Consider the following 23,433-nt stretch of genomic DNA (forward strand, 5'->3'; position numbering starts at 1 on the left):
AGCTATTGCTATTGTGAACCTGTGCATGCACACCATGGGCCCTGACTAATTCCCTAAGTGCCCCACTCTGCACTGCCCGGCCCTTTGTGGATGATCCAGCACCTGATGTAAAGTAGAAAGAACACTGGACTCAAAGCGTGGCCTGGGTTTGATTCCTGACTTTTTCACTGTTACCCTGGAAAAACCACTGGTAATTTATTGAGACTCCACATCCTCCTCTATAAAATGGGGGAAATGATATTTCTAAGAGAGTTGTTATGAAAACTAAATGAGAATGTACAGCTGACCCTTGAACAAAACAAGTCTGAACAGCACAGGTCCAAGTATACAGATTTTTTTCAGTAGTAAAAACTATAGTACAACATGATAGTGGTTGGTTGAGTCCACAGATGCAGAACTGCAGATATGGAGGAATTGTGTAAAGAGGGACCATTATAACTTGCAGGTGGATTTTCGACTGTACAGGAGGGTTGGCTCCCCTCACCCCCGCCTTGTTCAACGATCAGCTGTGTATGAATGCTTCTGTTGCAGAGCTGGCTGGGCAGGTCTCAGCTCCTGGATAAAATGACTTGGCTCTTTATAAGACACTCTTGGTCTCTTCAGTTACTCGTCTTCGATTATTCTTCCCACATTCTGTATGTGACAGACCTGGAAGTGCTTTTAAGAAAACCTTACAGAGAACTTTCTCACCACACAGGGAATACGGTTGCAGGAACAAGTGAAGTTATTGCTATCTGTCAGAGTCTCCAGCAGGTGGCAGAAAAATGCCAACAAGACCCCGAGAGCTGCTGGTATTTCCATCAGACAGCTATACCTTGCCTGCTTGCCTTGGCTGTGCAGGCTTCCATGCCAGGTAACTTCCTCCACCTCACCCCTCCTTCCTCCCTCCTCCCGACTCGGCCTTCCACTAGTGTTGAACAGCACTGCCACCCTCGGGGTATCACTGGTATTGCATTTGGTACCAGCAGAGGCTTCATTTGAATCCCGTGTCCACATAATGAGATTTCACTTCAAGCAGAGGGTGCCAAGCTGACCTTCGGCAGGAACCAAAATCTACTAGTGTTAGCAACACTCAAAAGGATGCACACTTTTTCCCCCTTTAATTGCTGTGTAATTAGATTAGTTAGAATTAGGCTCTGGAGTCAAGCAGACCTGGTTGGGTTTCATGGTCAACTCTACCACTTGCCAACTTGGATGAAGATAGCCTTTCTAAGCTTCTGTCTCCTCACTTTATGGGGTTGATAGAGAGTAATATCTATATCACAGGGTAGTTGGTAAGGATTAAATAAGTTAATGTGCAGTGCTTGGCAACAGTAATGTATGTATGTGTGGTAGCTGCTGTATAAAAGGACCCATGAAGATAAATCTATGTTACCTTTAAGTTTTTGAAAAGACTAACATTTCTGATGTTAAGAATGTTCATATTAGCTAGCCTTATTTTCCACTGTTGCCCAGTCAAAGGACTGCACAGAGTTCTCGGGAGCTCCCTGTGGCCTGCATTACACACTCCTGCTTCTGGTCCCTTGCTGCTTCTCAGGGCTACAGCACTACTAGAGGACAGTTTAAAAACTGCTCCTCTTGTAACTAGAGTCAAGGCCCAGAGTCATGATGATGACAGGACCTAATCGTCTGAGCCATAGTCATGGCCTGTGATTGTGTGTGTGTGTTTTGATTTTGCAGAGAAGGAGCACTCAGTTCTGAAAAAAGTGCTGTTGCAGGATGAGGTCTTGGCCGCCATGGTGTCTGTCATTGGCACTGCCACCACCCACTTGAACCCTGAGTGAGTATAATCATGGATGTGACTTGATCCCAGGGAGGATAGAATTCTTGGGAAGAAGCAGCAAATAACTTCCTTTTGAGCTGTCCTTTTACCCAGATTGAAATATGGAGGCAGCTTTTGTTTTGTAAGTCTTGCTGGCAAAGTAAGAAGGGGCCTTTTAGCATCATGGACTGGGGGCCACAGACTAATGGTTCTTAGCTGCAGATGTGCATGAGAGTCACCTGTGGAGCACTTCTGAAATACACATTGAGTTCTCTCGCTAGATCGTAAGGTCCAGGAGAACAGGGATTTGATGTGTCTGGTTCACTGCTGTAGCACCAAGGCCTAGAACAGGAATGGTTCCTGGCATATAACATGTGCTGAATTAGTATTTGTTGAAAGTGTGAATGATCATGCTCTGGCCCACGGACTCAGTGACTACCAGGAACCCCAGGGCTGCTGTAGAACCCTGGCTCCTCGGTGACACCTAGTGCTCTACCCCCAGCTTGGCTGCCCAGAGTGTCGCCCACATTGTGCCCCTCTTCTTGGATGGCAACATCTCCTTCCTGCCTGAAAACAGCTTCCCTGGAAGATTCCAACCATTCCAGGTAAGGGTCTGATGGATCAGATGGGGGAGAATCTTGGGACTTCTGTCCTTCATATTTTTAGGGCTAACCTGGGATGGGTATCATCAGGGCAGACAAGCCTCTTGCTAGCAGGACAGGCTTGATAGGGCTCTTCTTCCTCTGTAGGATGGCTCCTCAGGGCAGAGGCGGCTGGTTGCACTGCTTATGGCCTTTGTCTGCTCCCTGCCTCGAAATGTAAGTGACCACAACATTTGGGGAGTACCCTAGTTTAACCCGGACCAGGGGAGGTGGATCCTGGGTGACTTCTGGGCTGAAATTTGTCACAAGCTAAGCTGATTTTCTGCTTTTCCCACTGGAGAATTTATTTCCCATCCACCCTGGCCCGTGCTGCCACTCTCTCCTGGGTGTCTCTTAGAGTTCAAGTGTTCTCTGGGTCCATGACATGGCCAGGTTTTCTATAGGTGGAAATCCCTCAGCTGAACCAACTCATGCGGGAACTTTTAGAGCTGAGCTGCTGCCACAGCTGCCCCTTCTCCTCCACTGCTGCTGCCAAGTGCTTTGCAGGACTTCTGAACAAGCATCCTGCAGGTACTGGAGTGAGGCTGTGGGTTGGGAGCCTCCCTGAATCACCTTCTGATGAAATCTTGACATTTAGTTCTCATTCTCTTTTTAAAGGAAGTTAGCTAATATATCAATAATAGGGCTTTCCAAGGGACAGCCCGTGGGACAAGAGTCAAGACCAGAGTTGGGCAGAGCTTTATAGGACATAAGATAAGGGCTTCAAGCAGAGTGCTCTATCTAGTTCTGTCATCCTATTCCCTACAAAGAGCTATTAGGGGTAATTCTTTATTAGAAGTAGACAACTCTTTTTCGAATGCCAGCACCCCTACATTATGAGAATACCAGGCTCTCATGCTGGCGTCCTAGAGCTGAGTGGGCCAAATCCACAGCCAAAACAATACTGTTTTTTTCTAATGGCTTCTACATTTAAATGATTTACACCTTTGTTGGTAAAACGGACATATGTAGCCTCTGCATCAGCATTTCCTCCCTCCTTTTTAGGGCAACAGCTGGATGAATTCCTACAGCTGGCTGTGGACAAAGTGGAGGCTGGCCTGAGCTCTGGGCCCTATCGTAGTCAGGCCTTCACACTGCTTCTCTGGGTAAGGAGTCGGAATGGATTCCGGTTAGACAGAGAGCAGTTGGTCTGGTTAAATAGCATTTCTCCATTTAACCCTGAAGCATATGCATGCTTCTCAGGGTTTGAGTGTCATGCCCTAACTGTTCTCTTTCTCTCTGATAACAGGTCACAAAGGCCCTAGTGCTTAGATACCATCCTCTCAGCTCCTGCCTTACAGACCGGGTAAGTCCTTGCTGAAGACAGCAGAACCTAGGACCTAAACAGGAACTTCTCTGTTGATCCTCTTCTTCCCAAAAATGACTACTGTCCTCCTCTTGGGTATTTAAGATTCTTCCCCGCTGATGAACCTCAAAGGCTCTCTTTTCTCCAGCTCATGGGCCTCCTGAGTGATCCAGAACTAGGCCCAGCAGCAGCTGATGGCTTCTCTCTGCTCATGTCTGACTGCACTGATGTGCTGACTCGTGCCGGCCATGCTGAAGTGCGGATCATGTTTCGCCAGCGGTTCTTCACGGATAACGTGCCTGCTTTGGTCCGGGGCTTCCATGCTGCTCCTCGAGGTGAGGAGAGTCTAAAGGAAAGCCCTCAAATATACAGACCTCTCCTTTGGTCAGGCTGCAGTCTCCAAAATAATTTAGGACCTGAGTGCTTCTTTAGAGCTGTAGTGTGACCTGTACCTGAAGGGCTGAACGTCTAGATTCTTGACCCACTCTTTTCCTTTGATTGGCATATCTTGGCTATTCTGAGCTTGAGGGGCTTTTTTTAAAAAAAAGAACTTTTTGTAGGCTAATGTCCCAGCTTCACCAGAGATCAGAATTGAATTCTTAAGCTCTATGTCTGAGCCCAGTTTCTCCCCTAAGCTTTTCCATTTTTTCCAGATGTGAAGCCAAATTACCTGAAGGGTCTGTCTCATGTACTTAACAGGCTACCAAAGCCTGTGCTCTTGCCGGAGCTGCCCACGGTAAGCCTCGCAGTCACAGCCTCTAAGCAGGGACCGAGCCATTGTCCCCCAGCTGGGACCAGAAAGGGGAGGGGAAGCAGGCTCATCAAAGATGTGGTCATCCCACCTTCCCTGTGCCCCCTTAGCTGCTTTCCTTGCTGCTGGAGGCCCTGTCCTGCCCCGACTCTGTGGTACAGCTCTCCACCCTCAGCTGCCTTCAGCCTCTTCTACTGGAAGCACCCCAAGTCATGAGTCTCCACATTGACACCCTCGTCACCAAGTTCCTAAACCTCAGCTCCAGCCCTTCCATGGTGCGTTGAGCCTCAACAACTCTTTGGCCTGTACGTCTCCCCTTCGTGGGTCTCCCCTCACCTCCTTATGGTTGTTTTCCAGGCTGTCCGGATCGCGGCACTGCAGTGTATGCACGCTGTTACTCACCTGCCCACCCCCGTGGTGAGTACCGCAGATGTCCCTCTCTGGCTTGGAAGCTTCTTAGAGGAGCCAGAGGGACCTTTTTGCCTTAGTCAAGAGGGACTGGCCACCCTGCTGTGTGACAGGTATGCACTGTAGGGTACAGATAGGCAAGAATTTCCTGACTACCCTAAAACAGAATGGCCGGCCTGCCACACAGCATTCTCTGGAATCACTAAAGAAGAATAGGAAGAGTATTAGTTGTAGAGTCAGAGCAGCTTTTTTGGTTGTCTTGGTTGAACAAGGCTAAGATTAGCTTCTCTAACTCCACAGCTGCTGCCGTACAAACTGCAGGTGATCCGGGCCTTAGCCAAACCCCTGGATGACAAGAAGAGACTGGTGCGTAAGGAAGCAGTGTCAGCCAGGGGAGAATGGTGAGTTTTTAGGTCATGGGGAGAGATGGGATTGAAATGGGCCTCACCACTAATGCTGTCAACATTCTTTTTGCCTACAGGTTTCTGCTGGGGAGCCCTGGCAGCTGAGCCCTCCATCCTGGCCTACACTGTTCTGACAGACAATCTAACCTGAAATTACTAACTATCAAGCCATCTTGCCCAAAGCAGGGAGATGACTGGCTTCTGATTGCCTTTCCCACAGACACCGCACAAATGCTGGGCCTCTGTCGCATGGCTGTACAAGAAACATAGGAATCCTGACTTCTAATGGATTTGTGAAGTAACTGAGTGTGAGACTACTTGTGTTTGAAGAATGATCTTGGTTTTGGGGCTTTTCCATTTATATGTCAGAAAAAGTGAGATATGCTGCTGAGGGTGAATACAGATGAGTGTGGCCTTGAGGACCAGGGATGGTGGCGTGTGTGTACCTGCTGGAGAATAAAGATTCTTTTGGTAACGGGGCCGTCAGTTATTTCCCTCTCTCCACTTTTGCCTCAGCAGTACATAACCAGAAGCAACACTGCATAAGCTAGAGGAACAGTAGTGATAGGAACTGGCCAGGAATTCTTCAGGACATCCAACCCCTCGCAAGTGGGGCAGAGGTGGCAGGACCAGAACACCCACTCACTAGGCCTTGACCCTGACTTTCACCTTCCCCGCCCCACAAGAAAGGCAAAGAGTGAAAAGCTACATATCATTAAAAAATCAAATACCTTTATTTTTGCTCCCTTCAGCATGTGAGAAGTGGCAGTGACCTCAGCAGTAGGCCTGGTATCTTTGCCCTGTTGAGGAGCCAGGATCTCAGCTCTACCATTCAGGTGTTTTCCCAGATGGCAAGTGGAAGAGGTGGTAGCCAACCCCAGTGCTGTAAGCTGGAGGAGGTCGGGGTCAGTACCCGGCAAGGTTGCTAGCTGCCTGATCTCCAGTCTGGGGCTGGAACTTCTGTTTGCCTGAGTAAAGGGACATCAGTCCTAGGATTTTACCACATCATGCCTTGCTTCCGCCATGGCCAGGAGACTGGTCCTTGAGCTGTCCCTGCATGGTACCGTAAGGCAGGCGCACTGGCTCTTTTTGCTCAAGGATTCCAAGAAGCTATCCTTGAAGGCCCTTGAGGCAGTGGAGGAAGCAGGGTGGTGCTCAAGTTGTGGCTGACACACTCCAGCTCACACTGCCATCACAGAGGCTGAGTGAACAGTCACCCAGGGAGGGGGATCCCAGCTCAGTCCGTTCCCATGGGGCAGGTGACTGGAAGGTAACAACACCCGAGTCAGCCAATGCCTATAAGAGAAGACAGAAATACTTGTGAGGTCTAAGATTTCCTAGTCTTCCTTCCTGAGCTTCATTCCTCAGCAAAGATACATCAAGATAGTCTGAAGCTACCCTGGCGTTCATCGCAAAAGCAATAAAAGTTCCTATTTTGTCCAATAAATGTGCCCTCTGGTGCCTTGAAGGCCTTTAGAGGTTTTGAGCTAAACTTCTAAGGGGCCACCGTAAGCACAGTGACAGGCAGGAATAATAGGATGGGAAAAGGAAGAGGGCAGGTACTTACGGTCACCTACTTATTACTGCCTCAGTAGTTGCAATTTGAAGAATGATTTACCTTTGCCTCTTGGGCTGAGGGAGCTAGCTTCATTTATTGTCTTAGGCCCTCTGTCACAAATAGATGACCTCAATCCCACAAATTATGTGCTTGAAATCCAGACACTGCCATACAAATGAGAGGTGACTGGTGGCCAGCATACCCTAACTAGAGGTCCCTTCTCGAGAACAGCTTTCTAAGGATTCTGTCGTAGTCACCTGCTACCATACCAATATGGGGGCCCCTAGCCACACATGTCTGTTTAAGTTGGTGAAGATGAAATTAAATTTAAAATTCAATTCACTGATATATTAGCCACATTTCAAGCGCTCAAAAGCCGTATGTGACTAGTGGCTAATGTTTTAGACAGCAGAGGTATAGAATATTTTTCTCATCACAGAAAGTTCAAGGAACAGCGCTGGTCTAAATATTTTACTTTACCTTCCTGTGTCCACACCCAGGAATACCTTCCAGTTGTCCAAGCAGCCATAGTTGTAATGATTCCTAAAAACCTAGAGCAAAGAAAAACATGTTTCTATGAACCCTTTTCCTTAAACCAATTTTGAGCCTAAATTGGCCAGGCAAGTTCTGGATTTCATGATGCCTGCCTTAGTTGGCCCTGGCCATGGCCTCTGTTTACAGGATGGCAGGTTCAGTTACCTACCCATCCCTCCACGCCAATCCCGGCCCTACTCACTCTGCCCTTGGCCTGCAGCCGACGTCGCTCCTTCTTGTTGATGTGCCGTTCGATACTAGTCTCACCTCGACTGATGAGAACAGCGTGCCACACGGTTAGGGCACCCAGGGCAAGTGCCACGGAACTGAGAAGAGAGGGGCAAAGATTGTGGGGTAGTGTGGGGGGAGTTAGAGGCCATGCGCAGGTCTGAAATTGAGCTGAGCAACAGCGACTGCCTAGGGACTTATGTCTAAGTCTGCCTTAACTCCCAGCGTACGTGTCCTAGATGAACGTTTACTTCACTGCATCCGTGAAAAAGCATCAACGTGGGCTAAGAATAAATGACGTGGAAAGGAAGATGGGGAAATAAGTCTATTACTAATGAAAATGTTATATATTTCCTAAAATACCCATGCTTGGGAGACAGAAGAGGTAGTAAAAGCACTAACGATTAGAATAAAATGGCATAACATTCAGATTCTAGCTCTACCATTCCTAGCTGTGTATCATGGAACAAATCACCTCACCCCTCAGATCTGCAATTTTCCTCATCTATGAAATGCACCTACCCTTTAAGTAGGAGTTTAACTTCCCTTGGCACATACCAAACACTCAATGCCAAATCTTTAATGTTCCCTGCCCCCAAATACTGAAGAAAATTAAGCCCTACTCTTTGCCAACCTAAGTGAGAATAAGAACAGCAGCAGTTTACACAGGGATGGGTTCCTGCCTGGGTGTGGGCACCGAAAAAGGTTTTTCTGAAGCTGCCCCTCCCTTAAACTGTCAAAAATGAGAGTTAAGATACCTGCACAGGAACCAGAGGTAGACAAGACTCTTGTGAGTCACTCTTTCTCGGAAGGAGAAGGTGGGTGGTGGGGTCTGGTGATAAGTCTAGAAAAAGAAAACAGCAAAGTCTGGATCATTTGCTCCACTGGTCTCCACCAGAGCCCAACACCTGCAGGCAGGGAAGTGATCCAAGCCCATGATGAGAAAATAGGGGGTTAAGCCACAGAGGAGTCAGGGCAGCAGCCAGATGGGTGGACCAAGCTGGCGGCATCATCACGGACAAACACTGGGCAGAGCAGGTCTGGACGGGATGGTAAAGCACAGGAGGGACCAACCCTGGGCCTTCAGCTCTGACAACACAAATGGGGCTCCAGGGGAAGCCACTCCACTCCCCAGCTAGAACTGTGTGGCTGTAATCCCCAAGACGGCACGAGACCCATGCCCAGAATGTAATAACTGGAGGGGGAGAACTGTGAGCCCCACTAAGGACCGAAAGGGCAGCAGAGACACAATCACAAGCCCAAGATCTGCTCAGAATAAGGAGCCCTATAAGGCCAGGGGAGAAGGGATGATCCTGCTGCAGACGCAGACAGACCAGGAACAAAGGATGGTCAGACTGGCCCAGCCCGACCTCTGTCCCCTGGAACCCCATTACACAGACTAACATAGACTCCTTGCTGCTCAGGCCATCACCAAGGCAGAGCCCTTGCTCAGCCCAAAGAAGGTGATAATGGAATAGAGAGCCAAAAACTGTCACGTACCAGGGACTCCCAGCTTGCCCCTAGGCCACCTAGTCTGCCCACGGCTGACAGTGCCCAGAAACACCCCGATCCAGTCTCGACTGGCCCCTTACCCCAGCCTCTACAACTCGACTAACAGGTGGGCCCCAGTCGCCTCAGCAACTCTATACCCCTGGCCTGAGCAGCAGGAGGCAGTGGGGTGGGGACAGCCCACCTGGTTGGCAACCGCCTGTAGTTTGTTCTTGTCGAGCTGTTTCATTTTCTAAGGGGATGGAAAACAGTGCTGGTTATACTCTCAGGCCTCTGGGATGGGGGGTGCTACCAGCCCCACTCCTTAGGGACGGATTCCACACCCCAAAGTGCTCTCTATTGAGCTGCCCTGCTCCTAACTACAGGCTCACCTCGATGGCAGCATAAGCCTCCCGGAAAAGGTCCCAACTTCCGTAGCTGCAGTAGACACAGCCCAGAGTCATGAAAAAGCAGAAAGAGAAGAAGTACCGATGGTTATAGTGGCCTACACAGTTGTTTAGCCAGGCTGTGGGGGCAGGATTAAGGACAAGACCAAACACACAACTTCAGGGGGTGTCCAGGTTTCTCTGGTTCATCCTTGGTTCCTGACAACATCAACCAAGCCCAAGGCTTCCTGTCACCAAAGGCAGGAAAATATGGGACTTCCTTGAAGTTGAGGTGAAAGTGTTAAAGCTTTTCAAAGCCCTCACAAGTCCCATCAGGAGATCATGAAAACTGAAATCCTTCAGTAAAATGAGTCTGCCAATACTTCAACCTAACGGGTTAACCAGACATCTGTGTGGGACAGCAGCAAGGGACCAATGGTTCTATCTGGACACCCACTGGACAACCCACTGAACCAAACATCTCTTTCCATCCAATAGATGTTAGCACAACAGTCTACAAAAGAAAGAGCTGTTAGGGATGGGTGCCTTGCTCCAAGAAGATCCATCCCAGAGAGCATGTAAGCCTCCTGCTTTTCCCAGGAGATGTCAGCCCCGAAAACTGCTCTTCTACAGACTTCTCATGAGCCCAGTGTTCTCTGCAGGGTGATGCTAGAAGCCTTGGGTGTGTGGCCCTTAAACCTCTGCAGTGCTCTGGAGCTAAAGAAGGAGGCCTCAGGCAGAAGAGGTAATAAAAGGATACGGCAGTGATGATCCATCTTCAGCACACACCTGTGAGGGAGGGACACAGGCTCTGTTACGGTGGCCAAGGATCTTGAGATGTCAGTGCCAATCCTTTCCTATAAGGACCAGCATCCTGCTGAGGTGGAAAGGGCACAGACTTTGAGGAGAGCCAGGCCTTGCTTCAAATCCTGCTTCACTGGCTACATGACACTGGACAAGCTAACTCGGGGTCTCTTGCCTACCCTGGCCCATCTCTCTGAATCTCACTTTCCACAAGCGGTGATAATGTGGAACTTGCAGGACCATCCTGAGGACCAGGTGTCCCGATATAGAGGGCACACTGCCTGGCACATGACGGGTGCCTCATAAATGTCCTGTCAAATTCCAGGTCTAGGTTCTGCCCTAGAGCTACAGCAAAAGGGCCACAGCTGGGGTTCCCAGAGACCCACCTATTGCAGATGCTGCAGTGGTGTGTTCGGGCTGGCTTGGGGTTAATGCACTTCTTACAGATGGAGACTGTTGTGATATCATTCCTGCCCTGTGCAGAAGGAGAAAAGCACCATGACAACTGTGGCAGCACCGGTTTTGTACCTCCAAAATACCAAGGCACTCTCCCTCCGCACTCCTGGGACTGGCTCCAATAGGCTGCAGTTCTCTCCCTCCCCCATGCCCCTGAGGGGGGACCCACCGGGGGTGGGTATCCAGGTGGAGTGGTGATAGCCTGGTAGTAATGGAAGACGATGAGGATCAGATTCCAGTGACTATAGAAGAAATGCCAGCAGAGTCGTGGCACTGAGTAGGTTTGAAGGATGAGGGGCAGGACACACAGGTAGGCGATGGCCACGATGGAGCTGGTCAGCACGATCACCAGCACCACGAACACCTGCCGACACCAGGGAGGTCAAGAAGACGCAGTGAGAGAGCTCGCCAACACCCAGAGTAGACTCGGGGGTTTCCCCAGGGTAGGAGGCCAGCGTGGGTCCAAACCCAGTGTAGGTCCATCAGACCCATGTCCCTCTGCTACCCCCAAACATCCCTTCTCCTGTCCCCAGGCATCACTCACCACCCCACACCAGCGGATCACGTTGTCCACCAGCCAGTAGATCGGCTCAAAGGCAGCATCCACAGCGGCGTCACTGCCCCCAAAGGAGTTGTAGAGCAGGGAGCGCAGGCAGACCTTGCCATAGCGCCAGCGCTGAACCAGGCCGCGGAGCAGAGGTGGGCAGCGGCGTCTGTAGCCCAGGAGCAGAAGCAGGCGCAGGCAGAGGCGGGCGGGGCCCAGCAGCAGGCTCCGCTGGCCCCGCATGGCTCCTAGGAGAGCACACAACTGTGAGGGGCCAGCCTGGGTCCTGTCCCTCCCCGCCCCACCAGTGGGGAGCTTAGAGGCAAAGACCTAAGACTGAGGCCCGCTGGGCCAGTCAGTAGGTGTGGGAAGTAGGGAGGTGACCAAGCCAAAGCAGGGTCTCTGGAGTTATCTGCGTAGATAGACCACTGGGTGGAGCCCGACCAACGTGCACAAAGCCATCCATGTGCCTCTGAGGGCCTGGCCACGGTAGCAGAGGTGTCCCGGCGTCTCCTGCCTGCCCTGGCCCATTGGCCTACCTCCTAACAACTGTCTTCACCAGGAACAGCCAGTGGCGGAGTGAGTTCACAGCATGTGGATCCGGCACCTAGATCTTCCCTGGTGCTACCTGAGTCTTGGCAAAAGATACTCAACCTTCCTGCTGAGGTTACAGGCCTGGTGGCATGAGAGTCCCTGTGTCCTGTCAGGACAGCTCAGCTACCCCTTGCATGACATAAGATGCTTTGCCTCCAATTCTAGTCCCAGCCCCACCCCAAGCTTACTGAAGCCAAGACAATTTCTGGTGTTCAGAGCAGAACACCACCACAGGCAGGAGACACTGGCAGTGGGAGGAGGGCTGGTGGCTCCTGAAGACCACAGGGCCTGCCCTCTGAGTGATGAGTCTCCCCTGCCCTGTTCTAGTTGGACACTCGAGAGCTTTCTCTGCGGCTGCTGCCGTTGGCCCCAAGCTTCCCAACCAACCTTCCCGGCTCTTTAGCCCTGTGCATGGCTCCTCTGCAAGTGCCTTCACTTCCTCCATGTGGTTTTTACCTCATCTAATAGCCACAGGAGGTCAGCTGCCCAGGCAATGCCCAGAAGAGAAGCCACAGATTCCTTCGATGACAGTCTCATCAATTCTGCAGATTAAAGGCTTTACCAGAAAGGAAATTATCTGATTTTCTCCTACGGCTACTTTGTCCTCAGCAACTCCACTGACTTATTTAACAGGCAGCTCAAGACCCAGCAGAAACTGGAGGAGGCTGCTCCACTGCAGGGGTGGTTTCATTTCAGTAACGGGAGCAAGGTACTCGCCTGGCACCCTGGCTCATCCCCACGACAGGCCTTTCGAAGAAAACGTAATTACCTCCTTCCACAAGCCCTCTAAAGACCTAAAGCAAAAAGAAATCCAGCAGACAAGGCCAGCAAAGAGAAGACAGACAATTCAGTAGGGACCTACTCTCTGTACCAGGATAAAGTAAGTGGCCATTCCCATCACCTCCGAGGGTCTAAGAGAATTAAGGGGCAGTGTAGAAAAAAGAAAAAGGAAAAGCTCAAACTTCTTCCTGCCTCCTTTGAGTTGGACTCCTATTGTGTGGAATCATGATTTGGCTTGAAGCATGAATTTTCGAATAGTATACAGCTAAAATCTAACGTAAGAGTGGGACAAAACATTTTACCCCATAGCAAATCCAGGTGACTTAGGTCATCCGCACCATTGTTCATTCCCTTTCTATGGCTAATGGAGAGTTTTCTCTTTACTAAAATACTTTTTATAACAATAGCTTGCAAATAAGATGCATTCCTCATCTGTAATAAACATGAATTATATGCCATCTCTCCTGTCTACAAAAAAAATCTTCCTTCTCTGATTCTCCACTTTCCAGCTTGTTCTCAACGACTTCCAGAATTACTAAGCTCTACAGGAAATGCCTGCCTCAAGGACTAGACTGACCAACTCTCACCTGCCCCATAACTCGACTACTTAGGGTTCAATTCTGCCCTTAAGTAGTTCTGTGACCTTGGGCAAATCACCAAACCCTGTTGGGACTCAATTTTCTTGTGTTCCCATTCAGTGAGAGGGTAGGATTAAATACTAAGGTCCCTTCCTGCTCTACCCCTTTATGATTCTATATATACACTTAGTAAGATGTAAACGAAATGTTTATAAAGTGCTTAGCGCAATACCTGGATCATGGAAGTGCTCAATAAATACTTGTTGAATGAATGAACTGGAGGGATGCTTTAGTGGAAAGGCTGGTCAGATGTCTATCTGTCCTACAAATAACAGCAAGGACACTCCTGCCAACATGATAACACTAAGTAAGTGTCCGCTGAGAAATTAAAACCATTGTTAGAATCATAGCACTTAAGAGCTAGAAGTCATTTTTAAAAACTAGTCCAGGGCTTCCCTGGTGGCGCAGTGGTTGAGAATCCGCCTGCCAATGCAGGGGACACGGGTTCGAGCCCTGGTCTGGGAAGATCCCACATGCCGCAGAGCAGCTGGGCCCGTGAGCCACAATTACTGAGCTTGCGCTGTGCTCCGAGAAACAAGAGAGGCCACGATAGTGAGAGGCCCGCGCACCGCGATGAAGAGTGGTCCCCGCTTGCCACAACTCGAGAAAGCCCTCACACAGAAACGAAGACACAACACAGCCATAAATAAATAAAATAAATAAATTAATTAATTTAAAAAAAAAAAAAAAAAAAACTAGTCCAACGAGAAATCAACCCAAACATGTAAGCTAAAAGCTTGTAGGTGCAGAGCTAAAGATCAGATTTGTATAAAAGAGCCTGAAGCCAAGCCCACCACACCCCTTATTTTAGCTAGTGGGGTTTGGGGGGTATGGGAATGCCAGGGAAGAGATATGTAGTCCATGGGGCCACAACTGAACATTTCATCTCAGGAAATTGAGGTAAAGCAGAGATCAAAAAATTGTGTGTGGTAGGGGCGAGGGGTGGTGATGGAAGTGAACAGGGCAGGAAATAGAGCACGCACAGTTTCGCCATCAGCCCCAGGACAAGCTCTGAGCGCTCTGATCCCTCAGTAGTAGCCACTTAGTGACATCTGCCACCAGATCAGAGAGGACTGCAGGCCACAGCACCCCCCTCTTCCCAAGGGTCTAAGTCACCATCTCTTTCCCAAGGGGAAACCGTGTATGAGGGACATAGGGGTGGGGGTGGGAGTACACACACAGATTCCAAAGCCACCAGAAGGCAGAAGAAACTGAGAAGATCGACAAATCTCATTTGGACAAAGGCTGTTCTCAGGATGTTTACAGCCTCAAGCAGCAGATGTCAATCATCAGTAAGAGCAGCATTTTATTCATGTGCAGACTTCCCTTCCAGACTAACATGCTCCGCTTGACAGGATCCGACAGCAAGATCGGAAAGCTGCAGTTACAGAAACCAGGGAAAGGTTTTATTTCTCAAAAAGGCTGGCGTGGTCAAAGTATGATGGGCAGGAAGTAAAATAACTTGGGTACCGGTTTGGGCTCTAGAGACACTGTACAAGTCAAATCCTATCTCTGGGGCTGAGTTTCCAAATCTGTGAAATGGGCGAGCTGGGTGGGCTGACCTTCCAGTTCCGCGCCTTAAGGCTGCCCGGAGGGTGCGCTCCGCCCGGTTCGAGTGCAAGGCCGTGCAGAGCAGGAACTCACAAGGCCCCAGAACAGGGCCCGACCCTAGAAAAAGGGAAAGGACCGGGCAGCAAAGGCCGCGGCTTCGCTCTTACCTGCCACCGGCCGACTCCCCAGTCAGCCAAATCGAACCCTGCAGCCTCCGCCGCCGCTCACTGCCACCCCCTCCAGCTCGGCGCCCCGGCCCGGCCTGGCTCAAACCAACCAACCATGCCCCACAGCCCACAGCTCCAGGCTCCAGACCCGGACCCACCGCCCGCCCATCCTTTTCCGCAAGCGCAAGCGCATGCGGGCCGGAGCTCCGCCCCCGGGCTCGTCCCGGGGCAACCTGGGAAATGGAGTTTACATCTCAGAGGCGCTCCCTGTGATCACGTGATAAAGCTCACCAATTGGCACGTTTCTTACTGCGGAACTGCACCTGGATGTTGGCCAATGAGAGGTCGGCTTCATTTTCCTCCGGACTTGGGACAGGGGTACTCATGGCGCCACCCGTGAGGTACTGCATCCCCGGTAAGTCAGCGGTACCCAAAGCGAATCCTGGGCAGGGACGGAGGCAGGAAGGCCCGACGACCAACAGCTTCTGCGGACGCGTGGCTGATGCAGCGTTTTTTCCGCAGGCGAACGTCTGTGTAACTTGGAAGAGGGCAGCCCGGGCAGCGGCACCTACACCCGGCATGGCTACATCTTTTCGTCGCTTGCTGGCTGCCTGATAAAGAGCAGCGAGAACGGCGCGGTAAAGGGGGCGGCTTCCCCTCTTCTCCGTCTCTGTCTTTCTCTTAGGCTGCCTTTGATTTCGCAGTTCTTAGGCAGGGGACCTGCGGGCGCGTCTTCAGTGCCTCGTTCAGTAGAAGAAGTTGGCCTCTTAAGTTTTAACAGCTGTAGTCCCCGCTGCCGGACACTTAGCCATCACAGAACAGTTTTGTTGGTCCGGCTTGGTTGTGTTGCTGACACTCGGAGAAGCAAGTTGGGGGAAGAGTGGAGGCGAGCTCAGCCCTGCAGTGAGCTGAATCCTGTCCGAATGTCGCCTACCTCTCCGGCTTTATCTCGCTCCCCTACCCGAGCCTCACTCTCTGCTGTCTAGTACTACTGGCTTCTTTCAGTGTCGCCAGTGCGCCACAGAGCCTTTGTACACACGCTCCTCTCTTCCTTAGTCTATTCAATTCCTACCTACCCTTCAGATAGCCTCACTAGTATCACTTTCTCAGAGAAGTTCTCCTAGACACCACTAGTCGAAAAAAGTTTTGTTTTTGTTTGTTTTGTTGAACACTCACAAAGAGCTGTATTCTTCCCTTTCTAAGCACTTAGCTCAGCACGTAATTAAACACTCAGTTATTTCAATAAGTTTCCCATTAGACCCTTCTCCCGTAGACTTCAAAAAAGCAGGCCTCACTCCCATAACCTCCGCGCCTAGCGCAAGATAAATGCTCAGTAGATGTTTGTTGAATGCCTGAGTAATATTATTCTCCCTGGTTCCAGAGACTGATCCACGATTAGCTCAGGATCAGATAAGCAGTTCTTGAAGGAGCAGCTTAAAGACAGGGAGCATAGTAGAAAGAGGATTCAGAGTTAGAACACTTCAGTATTGACTAAACCTTGATTCTGCTTTAGATAAGAAACTTAAACCCTCTGGTTTTAGGTTCTTCCTCATCTATAAAATGAGAGACTTTTTATTCGATCAATTTGGGAATTTCCTTAGGATTTGAAAGTTTGTTCATTTCATAGCTATACATATAGCTATCTAAGGGGCATTTTCATCTGCCAGGCACAGTGCTGACCTCTAGGGATGTCGTAATGAGCCAGATACACATGGTCTCTTATCAGGGGGCACAAACACAAACTGTAAGCAAATATATGTTCAAATGAATGTATGCTTACAAATGTGATTCCTGCTCTGAAAGAATATTACGGGGTACCATGAGAACATGTAACAGGCAAACCCACCCTAGTCAGAAGTGACATTTAACCTGAATCTAAAGGATAAATAAGAGTTGAGAGGGTGAGCATAAAGAACAAGTTGAATAGAGATCCTGAGATGGGAAGAAATTTAGTGAATTCGTGAAACTGAAGAAAGGCCAGGAGAGCTGAGGCATAGTGAACAAGGGAGAGATTAATAAAAAATGAGGCTCAGAAATACCTTACCTACATCAATAGCCAATACCATGCTCAAGAGGAAACTCTGTTGAGTATTCCCTTAAAATAGAAGTAAACAAGTATGGCCACTATTATATAACATTTATTTGGAAATTCTAGCTTGTCTGATAAAATGACAAACAGAAAGAAAGGTATAACTTTGGAGGAAAGAGTCACATTATCCATGATTACAGGCAATATAGTTGTATGCAAAAAAACTCTAAGAAAATCACCAGAAAACTTAGAACTCATCTGAAATGGTTAGATTATGTCTTCTAGCAGCTTTCTTCCTGTGGCCCCTTGGCCATCCTATAGCCTAAAATTTCTAAGGCTTTCTGCTCTGGGCTGCAAATGAATCTGTAGTCCACCTGCCCTTGTGACCTCAGCTGTGGCCCAAGGCATTCCTATATTATTCTCAAGCCACAGACACTTTTACCCAAGACTTAGCGAGGATATTCATGTTTTATGGTTCTCTTTGTAGCTTCCTGTCATATCTGTGATGAGAGAAACAGAGTCCCAATTACTGCCAGATGTGGGAGCTATTGTAACCTGTAAGGTAAGTTGGTCCTAACCTCCCTGCTTAGGATACTGTCCAATGCTGAAATAATGATCATTGTAGAGCTGCACTGTCCAATATGGTAACCAGTAGCCACATATGGCCATTTAAATTTAAATAAGTTAAAATTAAACAAAATTTAAAATTTATTTTCTCAGTTCCACTAGGTACATTTCAAGTGCTCAATAGCCGCAGGTGGTTGGTGGCTGCCATATTGGTCAACACAGAATATTTCTATCATCACAGAAAGTTTTACTGGACTATGCTGGTCTAGAGATTTCTAGGATAATGATCAATGAGGTCAAGTTCAAGCTTGCATAGTTCTTTCACAGAGCTGATTCCCTGAGTTTGTAATTTTTTACTTTTGTCTGGGAGACAGGGGCACCAAAGGGTGATAAGGAAGCCCTTTTTTTTTTTTTTTTTTTTTTTTTAAATAATTATTTATTTGGTTGTGCCGGGTCTTAGTTGCAGCAGGTGGGCTCCTTAGTTGCAGCATGTGGACTCCTTAGTTACAGCTCGAGGACTCCTTTAGTTGCGGCTCACCAGCCCCTTAGTTGTGGCAGGCGGGCTCCTTAGTTGCAGCATGCGGGCTTCTTAGTTGTGGCATGCAAACTCTTAGTTGCGGCGTGCATGTGGGATCTAGTTCCCCAACCAGGGATTGAACCCGGGCCCCCTGCACTGGGAGCACGGAGTCTCAACCACTGCGCCACCAGGGAAGTCCCAGAGGGCCCATTTTTGAACATCTGAAGCAAAACTCTTTCTGCAGAGAAACAAAAGATTTGATAAAGTCTTTGAGGGGAAGTACAGATTAATGTGGTACTGGTCAGTAACTATAATGTATCAGTACTCCCTGCCCATCCCCACTCTCTGCCAGTTAAATTAACTTGCAGCTCTTAGTTTTTCTCTATAAATTTCTCCAGCAGAAAATCTATGTGGGGATTCCCTGGCGATCCAGTGGTTAGTACTCCGAGCTTTCACTGCTGAGGGCGTGGGTTCAATCCCTGGTCAGGGAGCTAAGATCCCGCAAGCTGCGAAGCGTGGCCAAATTTTAAAAAAAAACAGAAAGGGAGAGAGAATGTATGTGTTATTTTGAAAATAACTGGAGAGGCAGTGATCTAAATATTATGCAGCAGCTGAAATGGAGACTTAAATTCTGTTCACACTACAGGGCTCATAGTAAGATCTGTTAAAGGTCTAGCTAGATTTGCTATATACTATAAATATACCCTTGTGTATTTATGTTAGACTTGTGTATTTTTCAAAATCTATTCCATATTATTTGATTTCCACAGTAACTCTATTAAGTGGCCAGAGTGGCTCTTATTCCACTTTACGAATATGACTTATACAGGGATAAGTAGGAGTTAACTTGTCTTAAATTCTATACTTAGTAGGGTTGCTTGGACCAAAATCCTAGTCTTTCCTAGTTTATTCCTGCCTCCTTCAGCTGCCAACAACTAATACTCACTCTCATGCTGCTCTTTTCTCTATTCCACAGGTCTCTAGCATCAATTCACGCTTTGCCAAAGTACACATCCTATATGTGGGGTCCACACCACTTAAGAACTCTTTTCGAGGAACTATCCGGTAAGAAGTATTTTTGTCTTCATATTTGCCTCAGCACCTGGAATGAGATTAGGATAGAATGGGAGCCTAGAATTTTTAGGAACAATTACATTCTCTATTCCTGCCCATTTCTCTCTTCTTTTGCACTTTGATTCTCTCCAGGTAGTAGCCAAAGAAAACGTTAAAACATGTGAGTTAGGACAAAAGGAAAATATTAATGAGATAGGGCTTTAAATAAAACATAAAGGGGGGCTTCCCTGGTGGCGCAGTGGTTGAGAATCTGCCTGCCAATGCAGGGGACACAGGTTCGTGCCCTGGTCTGGGAAGATCCCACATGCCGTGGAGCAACTAGGCCCGTGAGTCACAACTGCTGAGCCTGCGCGTCTGGAGCCTGTACTCCGCAACAAGAGAGGCCACAACAGTGAGAGGCCCGCGCACCGCGACGAAGAGTGGCCCCCGCTCACTGCAACTAGAGAAAGCCCTCGCACAGAAATGAAGACCCAACACAGCCAAAAATAAATAAATAAATAAATAAATAAATAAATGTATTTATTTAAAAAAAAAAAGGGTTGAGCTAAGCTGGAGATTAGCATTGTAGGGATGATTCATATCAAACAAAGTAGAAAGCATTTTAGGAAGTACCTTTCTTTCTTGAATTTAATATCAATTAAACCCAAGGACTGTAAAACAATAAAAAGGGTAGTGGGTGAAATGGTAAATTTTTTTCCTATGGGTTCTTGAGAAGGAACAAACAACAAACAATTCTTGTGAGCTAGATAATTTAACGTCTGAGGCTCTTTCCACCCTCAGGATTCTGTGTTGTTCTGTGGTGCTTCTGTTCAAGCTCTCGTAAGGCAGCGAAGTTCCTTATCCTTCCCTGCTAAATCTGATCCACTTTTCTCTAGTGGGAGGTATTGATACTGCTGCTCTGTGTGATCCAGGAATGGGCAATGTGGTTCTCTCCTCCAGGAGAGGACTAGGGATACTTCTTCACCCTGCTCCTCTGGGTGGCAGCTGGGTCCCCATTAGGACTTGTTCTCTCTGGTCTTGTAGCTCTTTGTCTGCCAGGAGTCTGCAGGATAATTCTTTCTCACAGATAATTAACCTTTCTATTAATTCTTTTTTCTTTGCAGCAAGGAAGACGTCCGAGCTACTGAAAAAGACAAGGTTGTTGGTTGGTTCTTTTTTTTTTCATGGCTTTAGGAATCTCCATCCTTTTAAATTATTCCAGTGAATTTGAAAGGTCTGTGGAAATGTGGAGTCCAAGGAATTTTAAGGTGTTCCCTTCTGGAAGGTGTGGAATTCACTTCACTGTCCCTTTCCTCTTCATATCATTTTTGTTCACTTTGTTGACCAGAGAGGGGCTAGTTTACTCTTTGCCTTTGAAGCCATGGATTTATTCATTGCTGTTTCCTCAGACTTACTCTGGAGCCTTTCAGAGCAGCTATAGTACTTTTGTCCAAGTCAGATTCCTGATCTGGTTACTGAGTTCAAAATCTTTCATTTATGTGATGATGCCACAGAAACAATAAAAGTTGTTGATTGACTTGAGTAGTGATGACTTCTACCCTCTGAGATTAGTAGACTGGTTCTGCCAGGGGTGTTAATAGTTTCATGTAGACCTGATTCGGAGCTTTCACTTAACACTCCTGTTCTTTCTTTACAGGTTGAAATTTATAAGAGTTTCCGCCCAGGGGACATTGTCTTGGCCAAAGTGGTATCCTTTATTCCCCTCAGACTTGCGGTCCTTTGTCAAAAGAAGAAATGGAAGTAGAGAAACCACTCAAGTGGCTATGGGAGGGAAGGCTTATAACTCTGTTTTCCTTTACCAATGTGATGTGACTAGATCTCCCTAGGTGATGCGCAGTCCAACTACCTCCTAACCACTGCCGAAAATGAGCTGGGAGTGGTGGTGGCCCACAGTGAATCGGGTGAGTTTGTCCATGCTTCCACATGCTTACCTTTACCTGGGAGCTAGGGTTTGGGATTAGTCCATTGTTTTCCCTCATTTCCCTTGTTTTTTAATTATCTAAAAAGCAATACTAGTATAGATACTTACTACTGAGATTAGAATGATTCTCCTTATATAATCTAAGGAAAAGAGGCACTCACTCCATAAATCAGTGGAATAAACAAGGTTTTTTTATGTATGAGGTGAGGTTCACTAGGCAGCTTGGTGACACTTCAGTTCATACCCAGCTGAAAAGAGAAGGGTCTCAAGCAAATATTTGGGGTCCCATCTACAACTCCGCCTTTTTCCTTCCAGGTGTCCAGATGGTTCCCATCAGCTGGTGTGAGATGCAGTGCCCTAAGACCCACACTAAAGAATTCCGGAAAGTGGCCCGAGTACAGCCTGAATTCTTACAGACCTAAGAAGCCACACTTTACCCCATGCATGGGAGTAAGCTCCTTCCAAGAGTACATGTGTGAAAGTGACATCAGGATGCCGTTGTCTTCATTCAGGCACCTGGGGCTGGCCAGCAGCCACCTCTAGAAAAATCTTACTCTGTAGGCAGAACATTTTTCCTGTGAATCATTCAGTGGATTTCATTGAGTGATAAATTTTCTCTTTTGGAGGCACCAGCAAACCTACTGTATGATGGTGGAAATAGCCTGTTGTTTGTGACAGTCTTACAAATATTGTATTTTTTGCTGTGACAAAGAAAACATTTTTACGAAAAGAATTTTATGGTTTCTGTTATATTGAGTAGGGAAAAGAATCTAAACAGTGTCATGACATTTAGAGCAGGGTCTTGCCTGGTGGCACCGATTAACAGACATGTGTTATGTGCTTTCTTGCTCTAGACAATGCCTAATTGCCAATCTTTTTTGTATATTCTGTTGTACATACTTTTGCTTATTGAGTACTTGCTATGTGTCAGGCACTAGGTTAAGTACTTTATATACATTCCCTCATTTAGAGAGATTATGGTTTAGTGAAAATTATGGGACACGTGGTGATTCAGGTAGCATGTGAGTAATTCTGAAAGTAATTTGGTAAACAAAGTATTACTGATACAGTAGACACTCCAGGAAATGTTAAATATGAATTGAAAAGAGGTACAGAACACTATCATGTGAAGTGGCCAGGAAAGGATTTGTAACATGAAGTGAAAGGAATTAAAGAACTAAGATAAGTGAGGTGAAGATATTCAGAGCAGAGAGAGAAGCCCAAGCAAAGTGCAGAATCAGGAATGTACACACAAGCTTGAGGACAAGCAAAGGATGAGGGTTAAGCATGGGGAGGTTGCAGAGAGAATGAAAGGAAAGATGAATTATGTCACTTCTTGAGATGTTATTAGGGAGCCCATGTCTTCTCTGTGAAGTGAGAATTGTTGGGGTAAGCTTTGGAGTCATCCCACCTGGGTTTGTGTCCTCTAGTTGCCTTAAGCCGGGTTATACGTTGTTTTGTTTTTTTTAATTGAAATTTTTATTGACGTAATTTTAAGTAATTGCAGTTTTAAGAAATAATACAGAGATTCCCTTATGCACTTTTCCCAGTTTCCCCCAGTGGTGACATTTTGCAAAATAATAATATGCTGTACTATAACAATCAGGATGTTGAACTGATACTTGAGCAAATTATTTTTATTTCTTTAAGTCTGTTTCCTCATCTGGAATAGTGTGACCTCATAGGATTATTATGAGGAAGAAATGTATAAAAGTGGTTAGTACACACCAATATTACTGTTATATATTATTGTTGTTATTATATAACTGATGATTGCCTTCTATCAGGTATCTACTAAATGCCAGGACTTGATGCTAGATACTTCAGTGTAGTTTGTATTGATATAATCAGTCTCCTATTGATAGATATTTTTAAACTTTTTTTCTTTTACAGACAGTGCTGCATAGAAAATCCCTATACCATATATCTTTGTGCATGCCTATGATTCTTTTGCAAAACAGATTCCTAGCAGTGTAATGCTGAGTAAAAGAATATGCATATTTAAATTTTTGGTTTGATTCTCCCTTATTGCCTTGCAGAAGGATGCTACCAATTGATTTTCTCAACAGTGTTAGCCATTTTACTTATGTTATCTCTGAACTTCACAGTGACCCGGAAAAGTAGCAATTATTTCCACACGTTACAGATAAGTAAACTAAGGCTTAGAAAAATTAATAAATCTCACACACATCAAGAGGCAGAACAGTGTTCAAACTCAGATGTTTTACTGTAAAGCCCGGGCCCTTCCTTCTGTACCATGGTGCCTCATTTTTCCAAGTATTGAACAGAAACCTCAGGCATGAAATTAGAGGCTCTCCAAATTGA

General features: G+C 47.2%; 3 protein-coding genes across 11 annotated transcripts in view; 2 read left to right on the plus strand and 1 right to left on the minus strand.

Annotated features, from left to right (window-relative positions):
- The window catches only part of MMS19 (MMS19 homolog, cytosolic iron-sulfur assembly component), a 33,514-nt gene extending 27,767 nt beyond the window's left edge, over positions 1 to 5,747 (plus strand). For all 3 annotated transcript variants that reach the window (XM_007187416.3, XM_007187417.3, XM_028167735.2), the window contains 13 exons: positions 698 to 853; positions 1,681 to 1,780; positions 2,265 to 2,367; positions 2,512 to 2,580; positions 2,808 to 2,934; positions 3,409 to 3,509; positions 3,653 to 3,709; positions 3,858 to 4,044; positions 4,363 to 4,445; positions 4,571 to 4,735; positions 4,818 to 4,877; positions 5,169 to 5,269; positions 5,350 to 5,747. In XM_007187416.3, the coding sequence (XP_007187478.1) occupies positions 698 to 853; positions 1,681 to 1,780; positions 2,265 to 2,367; positions 2,512 to 2,580; positions 2,808 to 2,934; positions 3,409 to 3,509; positions 3,653 to 3,709; positions 3,858 to 4,044; positions 4,363 to 4,445; positions 4,571 to 4,735; positions 4,818 to 4,877; positions 5,169 to 5,269; positions 5,350 to 5,377 (1,337 nt within the window). In that variant the 3' untranslated portion in view covers positions 5,378 to 5,747. The remainder of the gene's footprint in view (positions 1 to 697; positions 854 to 1,680; positions 1,781 to 2,264; positions 2,368 to 2,511; positions 2,581 to 2,807; positions 2,935 to 3,408; positions 3,510 to 3,652; positions 3,710 to 3,857; positions 4,045 to 4,362; positions 4,446 to 4,570; positions 4,736 to 4,817; positions 4,878 to 5,168; positions 5,270 to 5,349) is intronic.
- A 235-nt stretch (positions 5,748 to 5,982) lies between these two features.
- On the minus strand, positions 5,983 to 15,194 carry ZDHHC16 (zinc finger DHHC-type palmitoyltransferase 16). Of its 6 annotated transcripts, XM_007187418.3 has the most exons (11): positions 15,001 to 15,194; positions 11,271 to 11,518; positions 10,896 to 11,090; positions 10,657 to 10,745; positions 10,227 to 10,255; positions 9,473 to 9,606; positions 9,286 to 9,333; positions 8,351 to 8,436; positions 7,567 to 7,690; positions 7,311 to 7,381; positions 5,983 to 6,568 (listed from the first exon to the last, which is right to left on the minus strand). In XM_007187418.3, the coding sequence occupies exons 2-11, from the start codon at positions 11,511 to 11,513 to the stop codon at positions 6,454 to 6,456; spliced, it is 1,134 nt and encodes a 377-aa protein (XP_007187480.2). In that variant the 5' UTR covers positions 11,514 to 11,518; positions 15,001 to 15,194; the 3' UTR covers positions 5,983 to 6,453. The 6 variants fall into 6 exon arrangements, with proteins under 6 accessions (XP_007187480.2, XP_057386638.1, XP_007187482.2 ...); XM_057530655.1 differs by lacking the exon at positions 10,896 to 11,090; XM_007187420.2 differs by lacking the exon at positions 10,227 to 10,255 and having other exon boundaries at positions 9,473 to 9,518.
- Positions 15,195 to 15,338: 144 nt separating this feature from the next.
- On the plus strand, positions 15,339 to 23,114 carry EXOSC1 (exosome component 1). 2 transcript variants are annotated; one of them, XM_007187422.2, is made up of 8 exons: positions 15,339 to 15,415; positions 15,523 to 15,638; positions 17,517 to 17,591; positions 19,090 to 19,178; positions 20,291 to 20,324; positions 20,824 to 20,874; positions 21,004 to 21,088; positions 21,424 to 23,114. In XM_007187422.2, the coding sequence occupies exons 1-8, from the start codon at positions 15,385 to 15,387 to the stop codon at positions 21,528 to 21,530; spliced, it is 588 nt and encodes a 195-aa protein (XP_007187484.1). In that variant the 5' UTR covers positions 15,339 to 15,384; the 3' UTR covers positions 21,531 to 23,114. The 2 variants fall into 2 exon arrangements, with proteins under 2 accessions (XP_007187484.1, XP_028023559.1); XM_028167758.2 differs by lacking the exon at positions 15,339 to 15,415 and having other exon boundaries at positions 15,575 to 15,638; positions 20,291 to 20,331.
- Positions 23,115 to 23,433: the final 319 nt, after the last annotated feature.

The sequence above is a fragment of the Balaenoptera acutorostrata genome, chromosome 16 (assembly GCF_949987535.1).
Source record: "Balaenoptera acutorostrata chromosome 16, mBalAcu1.1, whole genome shotgun sequence".
Classification (NCBI taxonomy): domain Eukaryota; kingdom Metazoa; phylum Chordata; class Mammalia; order Artiodactyla; family Balaenopteridae; genus Balaenoptera; species Balaenoptera acutorostrata.

What these genes read in the sequence shown, in the direction of transcription:
- ZDHHC16 (XM_007187418.3), bottom strand. Translation starts at nt 11,513, where the DNA reads ATGCGGGGCCAGCGGAGCCTGCTGCTGGGCCCCGCCCGCCTCTGCCTG. An exon ending in CACCTGGATACCCACCCCCG is followed by an intron (nt 10,746 to 10,895) that starts GTGGGTCCCCCC and finishes CCTTCTGCACAG; the next exon opens with GGCAGGAATGATATCACAAC. An exon ending in GAAGATGGATCATCACTGCC is followed by an intron (nt 9,607 to 10,226) that starts GTATCCTTTTAT and finishes CTGCCCCCACAG; the next exon opens with CCTGGCTAAACAACTGTGTA.
- EXOSC1 (XM_007187422.2), top strand. Translation starts at nt 15,385, where the DNA reads ATGGCGCCACCCGTGAGGTACTGCATCCCCG. An exon ending in CGTGAGGTACTGCATCCCCG is followed by an intron (nt 15,416 to 15,522) that starts GTAAGTCAGCGG and finishes TTTTTTCCGCAG; the next exon opens with GCGAACGTCTGTGTAACTTG. An exon ending in ACATTGTCTTGGCCAAAGTG is followed by an intron (nt 20,875 to 21,003) that starts GTATCCTTTATT and finishes TGATGTGACTAG; the next exon opens with ATCTCCCTAGGTGATGCGCA.